General features: G+C 36.4%; 1 protein-coding gene across 1 annotated transcript in view; it reads left to right on the forward strand.

The window, feature by feature from the left end:
- The window catches only part of UNC5C (unc-5 netrin receptor C), a 352798-nt gene that overhangs the window by 242001 nt on the left and 91379 nt on the right, over positions 1 to 19418 (forward strand). The window contains exon 4 of the mRNA XM_054591714.1: positions 11260 to 11363. Within this exon, the coding sequence (XP_054447689.1) occupies positions 11260 to 11363 (104 nt within the window). The remainder of the gene's footprint in view (positions 1 to 11259; positions 11364 to 19418) is intronic.

Consider the following 19418-nt stretch of genomic DNA (forward strand, 5'->3'; position numbering starts at 1 on the left):
ACAACCATTTAAGACCCCAATAAGCCCACTATAAATTACAGAAGCCATATTTTGAATTAGATGATATATTAATCATAGAATTTAGACTTTTTACATAAGAGAAATTTTAACAATAAATTTCTCCTTGTTTTATATAATTCTAAACCATTATATTAAGTAGTATTAAAATCATGTTGTTTCTATTTAGATTAAAAACTGTAACATATACCTGAAGTGTCAGTCTATATTTTTCTGAACATTTTTGCTTTTGTATATGGACACAAGTTCCCAAGATTCATGAAGGCCCACAAATCTGCAGACATTTATAGCCTGTATTTATTCTGAGAGGTAGACATCCAATTGATAGAACTCTGTCCCATAAGTTATACTTGGGAGAGAATCATCTATGTGTTTTAGCAAGAGCGGATAACCCACCAGACCAAAATGTGTCATTAAATAATGTTTTATGCTATATGAAAAAGGAAGTTCATGTCTACAATGCTTATTTGCAAAAGAACTTGTCTGCAATCATTGCATTCCTTTTTTGTACTCTGAGAAAAGAGCCCTAACTTTTTGATATGTCAGATACCTCATCCATAAAGTTGGCATGTTTCTTGTTATTTATCCTTAAGACATACCTTAAAAAAATACTGTGATGACATATAATCATTTTTTTTCTGAAACTAAAAATGAGGTACGAATATAAAAGAATGGCTTGCATGGGTTTTTTTCTTCCTCTTCTTTGTAACGGATGTCATGTGAAGTTCTAGCTCTAAAATATTTATTAAAAAAAAAACTTTAGCAAAGCTCTCTGAATACAAATATGTCTAAAGCCATTCTTCTTGGCTTTGGGGGATTGACATAGAAGAATGGCTGAAATTGTACTTCTGTCTGTGGGGACTTTGTTCACTCGAGATTTTCTGTTTAAATGACCTCAGTACAGTGAGAAATAGTTATGCCTCAGCACAACTGAACACTTTACCATGATAACCTTCTGCTTATTTACTTACGGATCATTCTAACCTCTGTCCTTGGATATGAACTATGATATTATGAAAATGTTGGTAGTAAATTCCCAAAAGTCATCAAAAAAGAGCTTTTAAAAAAATTGTTGACACTGTTACAGATGGCCCCCACTTTCCACCCTCCACCCAGCCCAGGCCAGCCCCCACCCCTGGCCTTCCCCACGTAATTCCCTGTTGTCCATGGGCTGTGCATAAATAGCTTTTTAAAAAGCAAAATAAGGTTAGAAAATAACAGGAACCAATCAAAATGTTTCATCTTTGTTAAGCTTAAAAAAATTATGTGTCTTAGTAGCCACCATTTATAGTGTCCTTGCTGAGTGCCCACCTCCAGTGTGAAGCCCCTTGTGGCTGTTCTCTCTCGTGATGGCCCCCAATAACCCTATGAGATACGTCCCATTCTTAGACTTATACTGCAAATAACACAACAGAGGCATGGAAACAGATAACTTGCCTAAATCACTTGTTTAAGAAATAGTAAATCTGAGTTTTAATCAAACTTTTCTCTTTGCAGTCCAATTCATGGTGAAGGTTTTCAGAAATACGTGACAATTCTTGACTTCCCTATGTAATCATAGGGGAAACTTCATGTAGTTACATGTTGTTTTGTCTGTTTTGTTTTGTATTTTATGATATTCAAGAATAAAAAGCAATTGAAAAAAAGAAAACTCTGTCTTTTTTTTTATACTATATCTCTTACATTTAAAAATCACAGTGTTACTGAATATAAAAATTTTCATTATTTTTTTAAATCCCACCAAAGATACTTTATTCTTGAGAAATAAAACCACGATAAACTTTTTAGGGTTCTATGGCTTTAACTCAAGCATTTTTCATTTTTAATAAGTGTCCAAAGTATAGAAGGCTAATCTAGTTCTCCCAAAATCTGCTGTATTGCTCTGTTCACAGCAGTTATTTCCTGTTAGCAGCCAGATCTGGTGATTTAATCATAAGTTATACTCTACTATGACAACATAATTAGCCTCTTCTATCATTATTAGAAAAAAGGCACATTTTTCCCTTTAATAACACAAGTATTATTACTATATGTGACCAGAGAATTATTTTATTCACTGGAGGAGCACTTGGAAAGTACATTAAAACAATGTTTTAAAAAGTTAAAAATGTATGTAGTATCTCTCTTCGTTAAGCATGCAAAAAAATTAATTGAAAAGTAATTTGAAAGTAGGAAAATGTGAATCATGGTAAAGGAGCTACGTTTGCTTAATGCAAGGCCAGGCCTATGTCAGAGAGTATAGAAGGAGGTCGAAGCAGATAACTCCACACGAATCTCTTCTAAGTACAGAATTTCCCTAGATCTAGAACATTTTGTTAAGACCAACGATATGTAACAGACAAGAGGTTTAATTTTGATACATAGAGTGTGGCCTCTTCCTAAAAATAACTAAAGTAATTGACTTAATTATCAGTCTAACCACAAACGCTGAAAGTTTGACTGCTGATTGGGGACAGAATGGAGTGGTTATCTAAATAAGTGAGGACATTTATAGTGGGTTTTTACATAACAGCACTGTCCTAAGTGTGTTTATGTGTGTCGCATTATTTAATCTTCACAATAACCCTATATGTACTGGATTTACCCTCATTTTATGATGAAGAAACCAAAGCACATGAACCTTATTAAGTGCAGAGCTACGATTAAAGTCAGGAATGTACACCCAGGCTCCACACCCTTAACCCCTGTTGTAAGCTGGATAATGGCCCTAGAGGTATCAGGTCCTAGTCTCTGGAACCTGCAAATTTTACTTTCCATATGGAAAAAGACCTTTCCAGATGTGCTTAAATTAAGGTTCTTGAGGTGGGGAGATCATCATAGATAACCCAGGAGGGCCCTAACTGCTACACAAGTGTCCTTCTAAAAGAAAGGCATAGGGAGACTCGACATAGATAGGAAAGGTGGCCATGTGCCCACAGAGACAAAAGATTGGAGGGGTGCAGACACAAGCCAAGGAAGACTGGCAGCCACCAGACTGTAGAAGAGGCAAGCTATTGATTCTCTCTTATAATCTCTGGAGGAAGCCTATCTTTGCTGGGCCCTTGATTATGGCCCAGTGAAACAAATTTCAGATTGCAGGCCTCCAGACTATGAGAAAATAAATGTTGGTTGTTTTAAGCCAGAAAGGGGTCATTTCTATAGAAAACAAATACAACCACAGTGCAACACTCTGCCTTCTGCAGCCCCACATCATGGGGTAGCTGCTTCTAAAAAGTTTGTGATCTACAAGAAATAAGGTAACCTTTCAGGGTCCTAGTTGTCTTACCTGTAAAGTAAAGAGGTTGGATTCTGCAATTTCTAAGAGTTTTCCACCATTAGGGGAATTGTCTCTAGACCTTCAGGAAAGGAAACAGCAGATTATTTTGGAAATTGAATTCAAGTTAGCATTTATTAAGGATGTACTATGCACTAAGCACTAAGCACAAAGATATATCTGATCTCAGTGAATTTTAAAATATATAAATTCAGCAGTTGTCTGGGATTAGTTCATCTTTTTGAAGTGAAATTTAGCAGTGATACACTATCTGATAGAGAGACAGCCATAACGGTGCAGACATTCCCCACATCAGGAAGTTCTGTATAGTGAATTTTAGATTGGAGATGCAAATGCGTCACATTGTGAATGGGAACTGAAGCTCAGTTGTGGCCTCCCAGGATCCTGTGCTACGGAGGATCCTGAGGCTGCATCCAGACTCCACGGAGTATTGTGATTGATCACTCATGGACACATGCGCTAAAAGGGAAGGCAGTCATTCTTACTCTAGAAACAAGAGTTGAGCACGGATCATAACCATTTTTGACAAGTTATTTCTGTAGACAAAAGAGCTTCAGGTTTTTGTATATAGCAACTGTAGCAATGAAGATATTGCTTCAAAAAAGAATGTGGCAACATTTTATCCTATGTAGGCATCAGAAATTACTGGAATGATGACCAAGTGTCTTTTCAGCCATCAAGAAAGTTTTGGTTCTCCTGACTGAGGCGCTAATAGTTTCCATTTTTTGAAAATGTTGCTTAATCTGAAGTCTTAACATTCATTGCTTAACATTCTTTCTGAAAGTAAGTAAAGGAACATAAATGAATAATTATAAAATACTAATTCAGGAAATGTTATGTATGCCATCTTACTAACAGAAACAGCTTTGTTCACCAAGATCTCTTGGTCAGCTTTCTTGATTAAGTATCTGGAAGGTAGAAGAGGGAGGAACCATGGGAAGAAGTCTAGGAGATTATCTCTGGGAGAGAGGCCACAAGAATGGTTAATATAATTTTGACAACCTCAGCACTGAACTTGCTACACCATCACCTCAAAATGGCAGTCCACAGGCCCAATATAACTCACCAACTTTTTGGCCCATAAGATGTTGGCTCATACATTTTGATAAACTTTTTGATAAACTTTTAAGCAGTTGACAACAATTAGAATAAAATTTACATAATAATCTACATTACAAACTTTTGTTAGCAATCATATGTACGGCATGTGGCCCCCTAAGCCTACATTCCTGTATGACAGTATACAGCTAGAACTGAGTAGCAAGAGTAAAAAGTTAAGTGGATTGGTCTTATACCCATGTCTCTGTTAAAATTTAGAAAACAATGGACAACCCATGAGGGTGCCATGTTTCAAGGAAAAAAAATTCTTGTCTCTAACTTTCTCTCAGTTGTTTTACCTGCATGGCCTCTACACACAAGTAAAATTTCAAGTCCTGTGCTGGACAATGTAAACTGTTATACTGTACACAAATGAGTTCTACTCACATTGTGGAAACACCAGTAGGGACTCATTGTAAACCGGGTGGTAAGAGCCTCAATGCAGAAACATGTCCGCTGAGCCCCCATGAGCTCCCAGGCTGCTCCCTCCCACAGCCTGAAGGACTTAGCAGAGGGCCACGCATGTCATAGGTGTTCCATAAATAATCAGTCGGTCAACCCGTGGTTCTCAGATTTTAGTGCTGAGCATAAAACACACCCATGGGATCAGTTAAAACTGTAGATTCCCAAGGCTCAATCTAAGTATGAAATCTGCATTTTTTTTTCAAGCACAGAATGGTAGTCCTTGGGTTTCTCTTTGTGATACATCACCATTAATCATTAATCCACTCTTGCTCATAATTATTTTGTCTCACTCTTTGACTAATAATGATAATGTCTAATATTTGTATAACATAGTAAAAGTCACTAATACTATGGGAAAAGATGAAGTGAGGAATTACTATTTTTTGAGTACAAACTATATTCAAGACATGATGGTAGAATTTTATATATGCTTTTTTCTATATAACCCTTTTATATGTGATAGTTCTTAGTATCACACGCATTTTTTAGCTGAATAAACTAAGGCAAGAAGTTAAGCAGTGTGCTCAAGGTCACACACCTAGCCAAATGGTAGAGTTAGGACCTGAACCCAAGTTTGTCTGATTGACTTGCTGATTGAAGACCCTGCTCTTGGCCACAATATTATTTTGCTTTCCAGTTGCTTTCAGATAATTTTCACATTGATCTACAAATAATAAATATGTTTATATAATGATCCACTAAATACATATCCATCTCTCCAAACATACAAATACACATAGATATGTGTGTTTATATGGCTGCTTGTACATGTATACAAATACAATGATGCTATGTATAACTTCACATTTTCTATTATATAATTTCATATTTCTAATCCTGATTTTTAACACATTAATTCTATATATAACCTTCTAAGGGATCATGACACACAGTTTGAACACACAGCAATAAACTCCAAAGTCTGTACCAATAGTAAGGAATAATAGAAACTATGGTTTATAGATTATATGACCAAATTATGTAAGAGAATGACATATTGAAAGTTTACTCATGTTATTAATAATCTTTCATACCAGAACTCTCTGAATAATGATAATAGAAATGATTGTAATACTTCATTACAATTCATATGCTTAATCTTTTATAACTGTCAAAACCTTTTCTGAGTACATACTCTTAATACTCACCTAACCCTATGAGGCTTAAAAACAGAAAACAGCCATTAGTAATGTAATATTTCATTTATCTTATTATATGAAATTAAGGATCTTAATTTCCACTAGAAAATTCTATTGAAATATACCTATCAGAGAATTCTTGAGTTCATAGTATTAGTCTGTAATATTGCCAAGATTTTATCTTTAAGTAAATATTCTAATCAATCTTTCAGCATAATGAAGTAACGTTGCTGAGGGAATAAACATTTTTAATAAATGTTAATCATTTTTAACAACTTGGAGTATGAACATGTTTATTATCCTTTCCAAAGACAATAGCATCAGTAACCTGCCTGCACCATACGGAGATCTTTTTGTTGATATTTCTCCTAGTTTCCATCCAAAATCAGTAGGACTCACAGGTGCTTGGGTGGTAGTGTGACCCATTATATTCAAAGCTGTGGCCTGCCTACCCTCGGACTTTCCTATCATAGGTCACACTCACCCTTTTATAAGGTGTCAGGCATAGCTGCCTGAGGGATGTCTGCATACTGTTTTGGGTAGTCATTTCCTTTCCCATCTCTCCAGGGACACAGGAAAGTCATTTTTTCAAAGTACTTCCAAATACATTCACAATCATTCTAGCTTTAATATTCATCTGCTTTCGTGATGCTTCCTTGGATTTGTATTAATAATTTTCTGACATTTTTAATACTGAATCTTCAGTAACCCACCCTTCTCCCATTTTCAAACTCTTATCCATACCTATCTATTTTTTGTCTAAAAGTTCTATGAAAATTTTCCTGAGATAAAAATTATTAGCAAAGATGCACCAACTCTTAGATTATTAAAACATAATTTCTCTCATTATTTCTCTTGGGCACTGATAATTGATATGGTTCCTTAAAAATTTATCACAACCGAGAAGTGCCTTATTTGACAAAGGAGATGCTTTTTTTCTTCTAAAATACACATTTAAAATGTTAGTCTATTCAGTCATAGGTGATTATGACAAAGGAGACCTTCAAAAGTATCCGGACCTTCACTTTCATTTTATAGATGAGGAATGTGAAGGCCACAGAGACTTTGAACTCCTACCTAACCTTCTTTCCTCTTTACCACACTGTCAAAAAGCAGAAGTTATATTTGTAGAATGCCATAAATTAAGGCATTCCACATCATAAAAAAATTGTAACTGAGGTATTATTATTGTACAAAAAAATTATTGAATGCATCAAAATTCTCTGATAAAGAATGAGACACCGTTTGTACCCACACATGTGTTTATATTCTAAAAGCCTTTGTTTGATTACTGTGTAAATGGTAAATAGAAATCCATAGAGTTTCAGGTCTAATTCTACATTTGCTAATTGGATTTCTCTTTATGGATTTAGTAAGCCAATATTCATGTTGCTAAGTAAACAGCTCTCTGAATACACACATGTGACAAAGCTGATTTTTCTTTTAATTGATGGAATCAATGACTAAATCAGAGGTAGGCCAAGTTGACTTTTGAAAAGTAACTGAGGTTATAATGAAAGGACTTTGTACTTATTTTGGTAGCAGTCTTAGAACTAATGGAAAGGAAACAGAAATCTAGAATCCTAAAGGTCTTTTAAGGGCCGAAATTCATAATTTTTCCTGATGGAATGCCCACATTATTCTGAACCATTCTGTTTTACGTCCAATTCCGAGCTGACAAGTGTCCCTTTTCATGCTTATTCATTTCATCAGCCGTGTGTTCTCTCTGCCTGCAAGGCACCTGGCCTGCCTTCTATCACATCTGTCCAAATAGTAAAGGGTATGCTTACAAGGTTACCCAGCTCTGCTTGCAGGGTAAGGTGGAGGCATCTTGAAATGAGCAGCTGCTGGGCTGGAAAGACACAATGTTTTCTATGCCCATTACACTGGAAAGCTAGAAAAGCTAGAAAAGAGGTTTCACAGCAGAACTTAAAAGGATTTCTCAGAAAGAAGCATTGCTTTGTGGAGGGTTAAATGTGAGATACTTTTAGAAATTAGATAAAATGTACAGGCAGTTCAAAGCCAGACCATTAAAACAAAATAATTAGGTGGTATTCCAAGATGGTTCAGTTAAACCTGTCTCTTGAAGTTCATGCCTCTGCTGGGTGGTCACCATTCTCAATTTGGAAGAAATGATCCTCATAAGAGGTGCCTTCACAGGGCAGGAATGTGAAAACTATGCCAAAAACGACATCATATTCTATGAAGAATTATACCATGCCTCATTCAAACCCACCACCCATTAATGGTGCTGCTGATTTTTGTCACCAGAAAGTTTTGCATAAGAGCAGCAGGTTCTCAGGATGGTTATTTTCCCAGTTCCTGTGCATCCCTCATCGAAGCTTGGGTTCTACTCCTGCTTACTCCTAGATTTCCCAAACCAGTAACTTCTCCCCTTGATTCTTCCATTGTGTTTATCCTGTTGGCCTCCCAGCTTCTTAAAACTCTGTTCTCTTGGCTCCTCTGACATTTGTCTTTACTTTTTTTTTTTTTTTTTTGCATACTTCATGGTTCACACCATGTCAAATTTGCTGGCAGCTTTTTCTCTTGAATGCTAGTGTCCTCATTTTTTTATGCTTCAGTCTTTCCCTTGGTGATGTCACCTATTTCCAGCACTTCGGCTGCCCCCCGGACAACAAAGCACAAATCTTCTACCCAGACTTCTTTTCTAAGCTCTAGACCAGTGATTCCCAAGTTGCGGTTATTTTTCTTCCCCAGGGACATGTGGCATTGTCCAGAAGCATTTATCTCATCGCCGCTGGGAGAGGTGCAACTTGCTTCTAATGAGTAGATTCCAGGGATCCTGCTAAGCATCTCACTATGCACAGCACAACCCGTCAACAGAGAATTATCAAGTCCCAAGTGTCAGGATGGCTGAGGCTGAGAATCATGATCTAGGCATACTGGGCTTTTCTGTTTGCATATCCTACAGACATACCAAACTGAATAAGGAACAAAATAAATTTGCCCTTTCTTCCCACTTTTCTGCTCAATTCATTACTTTTATTTCATTTAACACTGGTTCCCACTTAACAATTGTGATAGCTAAGAATATAGTCTTATCTTTGCCTCCTGGCACTTTCCAAATATAGATCTTCCTGAATATGTGATCTATTTATTTCTAGAATTTGTTTTCCCCTCTTTCTGTCCACTATCACTAGCAGATTTCAGGATACAATCATCCCTTTTGATCTATTCAAATGGTTCCCAAAGTCCCTTCTGTCTCAACCCATCTGTCATACTGAGGGCAATATGATATCTGATCTGCCTTTGCTTAGAAGCCTTTGAGGTTTGCCATTCCTTAGCATGGCACAAAGGCTGGTCATAAATACATCTCAACTTACCTTTCTCATCTTCATTCTGTATCTTTCACATTTCCATACTAAGTATATAGTAAAGTTAGTCTGCCTTAAGAAGATAATTAACAAATATCAAAGGAATTTGTTTTGACTATTTGGATAATCTGTGCCTCATGTTCTCTCATTCTCAGCCTTCATTTATGGTATGCTGATGAATTTTATCAGAAGTGAGTCAAAATGTTATTTGATCTGAGAACTAATTCTAGTCATTATGCCTTTACCTTACCCCACATCAAATAGGTGTGTTCAGAATTATTTTTTTAAAGTACATGTATTTTGTGAGGAACATTTTATCCCATAAAATGTATTCATTGCTGCTCTTATTTTTATTAGTATTTAGTGTTTTACCAAATTTTCCATCTTAATGCTAGTTGAAAACAGAGGAACAACCATATCAGAAGAGAAAAAGTAGGAAAATTTTTAACGTGTCTGTAGGGAGGGCACAGCTTAACCAAAAGAAACATTAAAGGGACATGTGGGTTGCCAAAATGTGTATCAAATCAGGGGTCATCAAGTTCTAATGCAACATCTATTATTTTGCTGTGAGGCTTTGAATAATTTGATGAACATGCCCCATCTATATAAATTAAGAACATGATTGAGATAACTTTCAAGTTTAATCACTGTGGATTTTAAATGTTCATTTTTATAATATGCCCAATTTCTTGATAATTAATGAAAAGACCCCTTCTGACAGAAATCCTGTCACCATCTGCAGAGTGACTTGTCTTACCTCAGACCCACATAGAGCCAAAATTTTCTCACAATTCCTAAGCTCTTGAAGGTTTTCTTTTGTCAAGAAATTCAACAAAATATCAAGAACATAACAATGGATTATTTTCTCAGTGCATTTTTTTCTAGGTGGTGCTCCCTGATAGTTCCTTAAAAGACATTAGAGTTATATACCTGCAGAGCTTTGGTGTTTCCACTTATTATTTCAATAGGCTAAAATGGTGCTTTAAGGTTCTTAAGTTTTATATAAGGGATATGAGTTAAAAGGACAGAGACATTAATTTTTTATTAAAATCAAGTGGATAAAATTCCAATAACTGTTGAAAGGAGCTGAATTGTACAAGTATGAAATAAAATTTTTGCTGTGCTTTTTAAAACAAAATGCTGCTTCAAAGCTCTATGGCTGAATCGTTTACTTTTCTAACTTTGGTATTTAAAATGACAAGCTAGTTTCTAACATTTTTGTGTCAATCTATAATAAATTTTAAAAGTCTCCATATTGCTATGGCTACTCTAATTATATAAACATGTAATTAGGTACTTGGTGTATGTGGGCAGAAATGACTATTTAATTTTCTAATTGAAGAATAGCCACATAATTACATAGTGAGAGATTTCTGGACTCATTCCAATAGTTACTCTTCCCCCTGCCTTGTGTTTGAGACCCTTAAGAGGTTATACTCATTATTTCAGGACTCCAGCATTCTGTTCTACACTCTGAACTGGAAACTTGCTTTTGAGTTATTGACCAAAATATCTCAGAGTTATGACAACTCTTAACAGTGTTCATTATGAAGAGAGAGCTAAGTATTTATGTACATAAGAAACTCTGTGTATATAAGAATCATGACAATGGGGTTCCTTTGATTAAAATGTGATCATCATCATTGATTATCAAGAATCAATAAGGAAATGCAAGGAATTATTTTCACTAACTGTTAATGTGAGCATTCCAGTGAATATTAAAGTTGGAATAGTTAATAGCCCCCGAATTTCAAAGTTTCCACCACACAGAATAAAATCACCCAGATCTTGGTATAGTCCTAACAACATGTGACTTAAAAAAAATGCAAAGACACATAAAATACTGAACTGGAAAACTTTTATTGTACTTTCTATAAATGAATAAATGTAAGTTACTTTTGTCATGCATTTTATTTCCTGTGCTCTCCAGATCTGCGGAAGACATTTGAGCAGGAACCCCTGGGAAAGGAAGTATCCCTGGAACAGGAAGTCTTGCTCCAGTGTCGACCACCTGAAGGGATTCCAGTGGCTGAGGTGAGTTAAAAAAAAAAAAAATTCTTTGCATTTAGCAACTGGCACTTAGTTATTCTAACAGAGGCCTAAGCCATGGCTAATGGTGCAGCGAATTAGGGTATGGCATGATGAATGGTTGGTAATGGAGTCCTAACTGCCTGCTGCTGGCAAAATAGATTGATTGGGAACTGATTAATGACTTGTGAGTCAATTAGAATGCCCCACTGGACAAAGCCACAGTTAGCTTGGTTTGATTTTGCCATTCTCTTTCAAGAACTCAGAAATACTGCTTTATTTTATCTGGAACTTATCAGAAAGAGAGATAGTATGACTTAAAAATGCATCATCAATTTTATTGTCATTTTTTATAATAAGCAAAAAAAAGTGTGTGTGTGCATTCACATCAGTGAGCCAAGCATTCTACATCTACCAAAAGCCATATTCACACACCATGAATAAAACCATGTTTGAAAAATGACAACTGTCAATTAATTTCATCCTGTAAGCTTTCCATCAAACTCTCTGTTTTCCTTTTCTGTTTTCACTAAAACAAAGCCTATTGATTGGTAACAAAGTATTATGAATCAGATTCATACCAAGACTTTTCATTAGCACCATTCAATACAGTGTTCTTTGGAAATGCCTATCTACGGGGGATAGGCCTGCAGGACCACAAAAGAGTGCCATGCTCTTCTTGAGACACTCCCATCGTCTGAGAACATACTGTTGAGGAAAATCATCGAATACTGTGTTTTTCATTTGTTAACAAATCATTCCAAACTGTAAAAATGTTACTCTGTTATGATTATTGGGAGACATCCTAATATGCATCAAACACCATTGCCCTAGCCGATCCAATATCCTGCAAGCCCAGAAGAACTTTAATTTAACAAATGACATAGCTGCCAATTTGTTGGCAGACCTTGTTAGCATCCAAACTACATTGAGTCCTTTGGAATTTTTCCTCTCTATTGTATATATAGAAAGAGGCACTTCTACTACTGTTGTAATTTAGGCCTATCTGTGGGTCAGTTGATATTTTGTAAAAAAAAAAAAAAGCTGCTGAATTATCCCTACCTAAGAAATTGCAAAATAATACTACTTCAGACTCAGAGCTTGCCCCAAAATATTGACTAGCTAACAGTACTCTTAATATTAGATTTCCAGCTTTTCAGTCTTCTGAAGGTTCAAACAAAAGTAGGATGAATCCTACTTTTTAGCTCTCAGCTGACAACAAAATTAAACATCTTATTTCTCTTTTTAAAATAATAATAAAAAATTTGTTAGAAATTTAGATAGTGCCCTTACAAAATGAGTCCATTTTTCTCTCACAGCCATTCATATCTTCTTATGTCAATGAAGAGACACAAAGTGACACTCTTAATAAAATTTATTTTTTTACTTTGAAATGAGACATCTATTTTTGCCTTGTAACTGGCATTCCATGGCACTTCGTTGCATCGTCTCGGAGATTTCTGCATGATCATAGTTGTTTTTTTTCCCAGCCACACCAAATGATCTTCCAGCACTGACATACAAAATGACTTATTGTGATTAGAAAGGAGGCAACTCTTCTCTGTTCAGTATTTCATTTTACTTATAACAATAGTGTATTTGTCTTCTAACTGTATTTCTAAAATTCTAATGCAAACTCCTCCATTAAACTGCCTTAAAGATCAAAACATATCCTGGGTAACATGGGTATCCATAGCCTCATTTTTACTTGATGTTTCTTAAAGATAGATGATTACTGCAAAGACTTTCCATGAAAGATCCTAGTAACTTCCTCATTTTTTAGTGGTTCACTTTGTTGAGGGGTAAAGATTCATGACTGGGAATTTTATTTGTATCATCCCTTTGGAAGAGACCAATTAACACTTGGCAAACTCAAAATCATATACCCATTGACATTCAAAGTATTATAAATAATGCATTTTCTTTTTCTTTTTCTCTTTCTTTTGTAAGTCAAAAAAAAGAGATCAAACACATATACTGGAGAGAAGGCTAATAAACTTCTGTGTAGATTCTTTCGACATCCTTAGAATCACCAAGATCAGAAAGCTAATTAATGTCTTAATGTGACACATTACAACTATCATTTACTCAAAAGTGGCAGATAAATTTAAAAAGATAGGGATGAATGTAACTTGGTGAAGTAAAAGATCATAAGATTATTTTAATGATAAATGCATTTATTATTTAATAATCTAGTTTTTTGTTTGAGAAATCTAAAAGCATAAAAATAGCATACAATGAAATATTGATCTTTAAGGAAAACCAGTAGGTAAAGGTCTTAATGTTTTACCATAAATAAAACCTGTCCTTAAGCTATCAGACCACAGGAGCAAGAATTTCTGCTTCTTTTGTACCCAAGGCAAATGAGTCTATATAACTGGAATAGTAAATACACAATGAATACATGGTTGACCAAATCAATTGATCTTTGGTTTGTATTTCTGGCTCCACTGGAGAAGTAGTCAGGTACATTTTTTGCAGAACATCAGAAGCTGTCATTTTCTTTCTTCCCATACAAGTCAGTAAGTTTCTAAAAACTCTACTAATCTTAAGTTAAATGGCACCTATTTGGTGCAAACAATGTCACAGGCATTTCTGAGGTAATAAATAATTTTCTCCCCTATTTTGGCTTTCATCTCCCCTAGAGAATGTTAAACTAGTTTTCTTATAGAATTCTAGGTTTAAACCCAAGCATTACCATTTTAAACTCTGACTTTGGGCAAGATATTTCAGTTCTCTGTACCTAAGTTTCCTAAATTACAAAATAAGAGATGATGATAGCATCTATCTAGAACATAGTTGTGAAGTTTAAATGAGATAGTGTATGTAAACATGCAGAAAACACTCAAGAAACATTATTAGTACCGGTATTCTATTATCACCTATTGATTCACAGAACACTGAATTCAACCTCTTGAGTTCAAAATAGTCACTGAGCACTGTGCACCTCTGCAGGGTGCTGTAGGGTATGAGGAATGAAGCCTTTGGCTTATGAAGAATCACCAAGATGCCCTCCTGTGTTCTCTAGCCAGTTGCTTTGGTTAGAGTCCATAAATGCAGCAAATGAAGATATTGTGAGCTTTAAAACAAGGAAACACTCTTAGTTACATAAATATCTAATTTATAAATGACAAATACCTACAAGTCATAATGTGCTGCTGTCCTTACTTTGATTTTTAAAGCTACTGTTCTCCACTTAGTCATCATGATCACACGACATTGGCCCAGTCCTCACATTTTCTCTCAAAGAAGAAATCTGAGCTGGGGGTACAGTTGGTAGTTCTCCTTTTCAGAGCAAAGGAAAGAGAATGACAAAGCCTCAGAGGAGGAAAGAGGCCAAACTACGATTCCCTACACTCTACCACCTCTCCAGGTGGTGACGGTTTTGACTAATACTCATCAGTTAAGAAAACCTACCTTGGTGGGCGCCCTGGGATGAGATGCAAGTGTTTCGTGGGCCTGGCTGCTTCCTCCTCTGGTCTCCTTACCAAGCCCTTTCTTATCTATTTTCTTTATTCAAAATATTTAACAACCACAGGGCTTCCTTAGCACAGAGCAGAGTCTGAGAGCCTTGTGCTCTAACAGTATAAACTCTTGGGCTGCTGAAGCACAGAAGCCCAGGGATCCCTGGGGCCAGTTTAATATGGAACGATCGGTATTCAGCACGTGGTGTGGACCAACCAGTGTGACTGGCTGAATGGCAGCGCTTTTATACCACGATTTTATATGGCTCTGACTACTACTACTTGTGTGCAAATGTGTCTATTTACTTCTCTGCTGTCTAATATGATTGCAGTAAAATAGGAGCAAAAAAGGGCTTTTTATGTTTATCTCTACCATCAGCTGACTGTAGATTCCTTAGTAGAAATAGATACTCTTAAGGATATTTAACTAAATGGAATAAAGAGTCTCTGATGGATGTGACACAGGCTGCATACTCAGAAAATGGAACTTTCCAGAAAAACGATGTTTGTCACCTCTGAAGATGCAACCCTATGAGAGAACTCAGTGTGGGGTGAGGGTCCCAACCCACTAGAACCGGAAATAAAAGACCATCGAGAGTTATTGTACTTTGGGGACTATAGAGCAGGTTAATAATAATAGTATTAAAATGGAAAGAATAGACTGAGTGAAAGGAAAGGAAATTCTAAAAATGTGGCATTGCTTGGTATTTTTAATAACTCTTGCTAGGATCTAGGCAGAAACACAATGCTTTTCTTCTATTTCTGGAAAGCCATGGGCTTCCCTTTCAACGGAAACCTCCGCATCTCCGCGAGGAGCCCGGAAAGTAATCCGGCCCCGGACGGACGCTGGGCTATTCCGCCGGCGCGACAGCGGCGCTCTGCGAAGTCGGTCCCTCTTCGCTCGTTCTAGTGTATGCCTAGAAAATGTTGCTGTCACGTGTGCGCCAGAAATACACTCAGAGATGCTTTATTTTATTGCATTATCTCTTTTGGGGAGTACTGGGGTCAAAACAGCAGTGGATACGAGGTTTGTGGGCCTGGCAGAAAGAACGACACTGAATTTCTCACTAAAACCTGTGATTTGTTTCACCTTTAACAAGGGGGTAATTGCTCCTCTAATTGTAATTGAGCTATTTCTCATAGGGGTTCAATTGGAGAAACAGGGAACAATGTTCAACTTATTGACCCAATTGTGCTTCAAAGCCGTCACTTTATTCATCCACATTTGCATCTTTAATTAGCAAGTGGGAAAATATGGGGTGACAGGCAAAGGATAGATGATTTCGCTGAGTTTAGTCTTGATAAACAGGGAGCAGATTTTTTAAAGCTGATGCTGCCAGAGCAAAAAGCCGCTGGCCGCCGGGGGCTCAGCCAAATGAGCAGCATCAGGTGGCTCTCCGGCTAATTGATTATTAATGTGACCACTGAACACTTTGTTTCACGAGAGGCACGCCTGTTCCGCTGCCATTCCTCATCGCTGGAACTTCATGTGGACGCATTTCCATGCAGGTGCATTGTCTCCCAAGCTGTATTTTATATTCTTTGCAAGCAAAAAGAGCTTTAGGGAGGAAAAAAGGGTTTGAATACCAATTTGGAGAGAGACATCACTTTCAGTGCCCAGTATTATCTGTTGGAATTTTCTCCAACCATGCATACAGCGACAAGAAGGAGTTTTGATTTTGAGATGATTATCAGCCCTGCAAACAGATTGGAAAAATATTAGTTCTCCTCCCTCATTGTCAGCTTGCAAGCTTTGCATTGGTCCAGTCGACATTTGCTAATGTCACCTCTTTATTTTTCTGCCATTATCTGTTCTTAATAGATAATATACACAGAGATTACCACAAGCCAAGATAACCAAGTAAACAAAATTAAAAATAATAATAAATTAAACAATTCAACATCAAATTTTAAAAAATAAATAATAAACCTTTTTAATATCTGAAAACTAAAGTCCTTCTGATTTCTAAAAAAAAAAAAGAAGAAATTTTCTCTGACCATAGTAGAATTTTGTCTTGACTTCTGTACATCCACAGTGATTTCTTTGAGCCTATAGTACAAAATGCAGTTTTTTTAATCATTAATTTATTTATTTAGTCAAGAAATATTTATTGCCCATTACTGTGTGCCCTACACTCTTCTAGTTGCAGGAGATATAAGTTAGTCAAAGTCACTAAAGTGTAATAAAATAAAGCAAAACACTAAGAATAGAAATAAATGAGCAAGATATTGTCAGATCATTGCAAATAGGAAGAAATGAGACAAAAATCATATCTGTGAAGTTGATGGTTGCTGGGGATTGGAAGTCGCTTTCAAGTCCAGGGAGAATCTGTCTGAGAAGATAATGTTTGAGCTGAGATCTGAATGACAGGAAAGAGCCAGACTTAAAAAAGACCTCGGTCAGAAAACTCCAAGCAGAGGGAGCAGACTGGGAAGGAGCTGACTGATTAAAAGGAGGCCAGTATTTCCGAGACACAGTGAGCCATGAGGGTGGCCAAAGCACCTTCAGATAGAGTGCAGAGGACAAGCTCGGTGGCTTTATAGATGTGGTGAGCACTTTGGAGTTGTTTCTGAGTGCCTGAAAAGTCACTGGAGATTTTAAGTAAGTAATTGTCATGTCCTGGTACATGTTTTTCAAAGATAAATTTTTCTGCTGTATGGAAAACAGATTTTGGAAGTGTAACATCAGAAGCAGGGACACCAGTTAGGAGATCTTCCTTGGGCAAGGGAAGATGGTTGCTGGTCTTAGGATGAGAGTAGAAGAGGTGGAAAAGCACAGAGAAATAAAGGACATATTTTAATTCCTGAGGAAGGAAAAAACTCCGAATATCATTTTTAAATTCGATTTCATTAAAGAAAATCTAGAAAATATTTGACCTTTTAGAAAAAGGAGAAATCTCCCATGCTAAATCTCCATAGACCCATCTGAGGGAGCTTTTCTTTTCTTTTTAAGTATTTATTTATTTATTTTTAGAGAGGGGAAGGGAGAGAGAAAGAGATGGAGGGAAACATCAGTGTGTGGTTGCCTCTCGAGGGCCTCCTACTGGGGACCTGGCTAACAACCCAGACCCGTGCCCTGACTGGGAACCAAACCAGCGACCTTTGATCTGCAAGTCATCACTCACTCCACTGAGCCACATCAGCCAGGGAAACAGTGAGCTTTTCTTAGGTGACCTACTGGGTTGGCCAAACAGTTCATTCAGTTTTTAGATAAAAATAAAAGACACGTTTTTCATTTTCACCAATAACTTTATTGAACAATGTATTCACTGTTTTGTACCACTACCTTCCGCCATCTTTCAGGCAACTTTATAATTCCATCTTCCCAAAACTTTATATCTTTTTGAGCAAAGAACTGTTCCAGTGCCTTTAACAGTCTTCCAGGGAATTGAATTTTTTTCCATTAAGAGAATTCTATAAGGACCTAAATAAATGGAAATTCAAAGGTCTGGTGAATACAACGGATGAATCAGAGCTTCCCAGCCAAGCTGTAACAGCTTTTGCCTGGTCATCAAAGAAACATGCGGTCTTGTGTTATCCTGAAGGAAGATTATTATGCATTCTCTGTTGACTAATTCTGGATGCTTTTTGTCAAGTGCTGCTTTCAGTTGGTCTAATTTGGAACAGTACTTGTTGTCATTAATCATTTGGTTTTCCGGAAGGAGCTCATAATAAAAGACTCCTTCCAATCCCTTCTTTGGATGAAGACCAGCCTTTGGTGTGGTTGGTGGTGGTTCATTTCACTTGCCCCACAGTCTCTTCCATTCCAAATTATTGTAAAGTATCCACCTTTCAGCGCCTGTCACAATTTGTTTTAAAAACAGAATGTTTTCATTACATTTAATAGAGAATCACATGCAGAAATAGGGTCAAAAAGGTTTTCTTCGCTTAAGTTATGTGGAACCCAAACATCAAAGTGATTAACATAACCAAGCTGGTGTAAATGATTTTCAGCGCTTGATTTGGATATTTTGAGTATGTTGGCTATCTCCCTCATGGTAAAACATTGATTGTTCTCAGTTAATGTCTCTATTTGATGGCTATCAACTTCAACCGGACCATGGAGCATTGTCCTGTAAGAAATCTCTAGCACAAAACTTGTAAACCACTTTTTACACAATTAAACAGTCCCAGCACCTTCTCTATCCATTGCACAGATCTTTTTTTTTTTTGCATGTTAGTTGCATTTATACCTTTCTTGAAATAACAAACTATAATATACTGAAAATGTTGCTTATTTTTTTCCATCTTCAATATTAAAATGGCTACACAAATATTCACTAATTGAGATAAGTTTTTTTTTTAATGCACGCTGATATGACAGCTGTCACAACAAAAGCTAACAAAATTTTTTCAAATGAAGTTAAAGAAAACTAAACACTTTTAGAGCCATCTTACAAAAAAACCCAAACGAACATTTTGGCCAACCAACACCAGTGGTCAGTAGATCTCAACTGTTTTCACATACAATCTCACTCAGTGGCACATCAGTAACAGGCAATGATGTAGCCAGTGTCTAAAATCAGAAGATAGAAAGGTCTTTCATTTCCACGGCCTTTATTTATCGAAAAAGTTTATTTCTTCTATAAGTTGTATT

Source organism: Pteronotus mesoamericanus, unplaced genomic scaffold (assembly GCF_021234165.1).
Source record: "Pteronotus mesoamericanus isolate MK-2021 breed Mesoamerican mustached bat unplaced genomic scaffold, CSHL_Meso_final scaffold_232, whole genome shotgun sequence".
Taxonomy (NCBI): domain Eukaryota; kingdom Metazoa; phylum Chordata; class Mammalia; order Chiroptera; family Mormoopidae; genus Pteronotus; species Pteronotus mesoamericanus.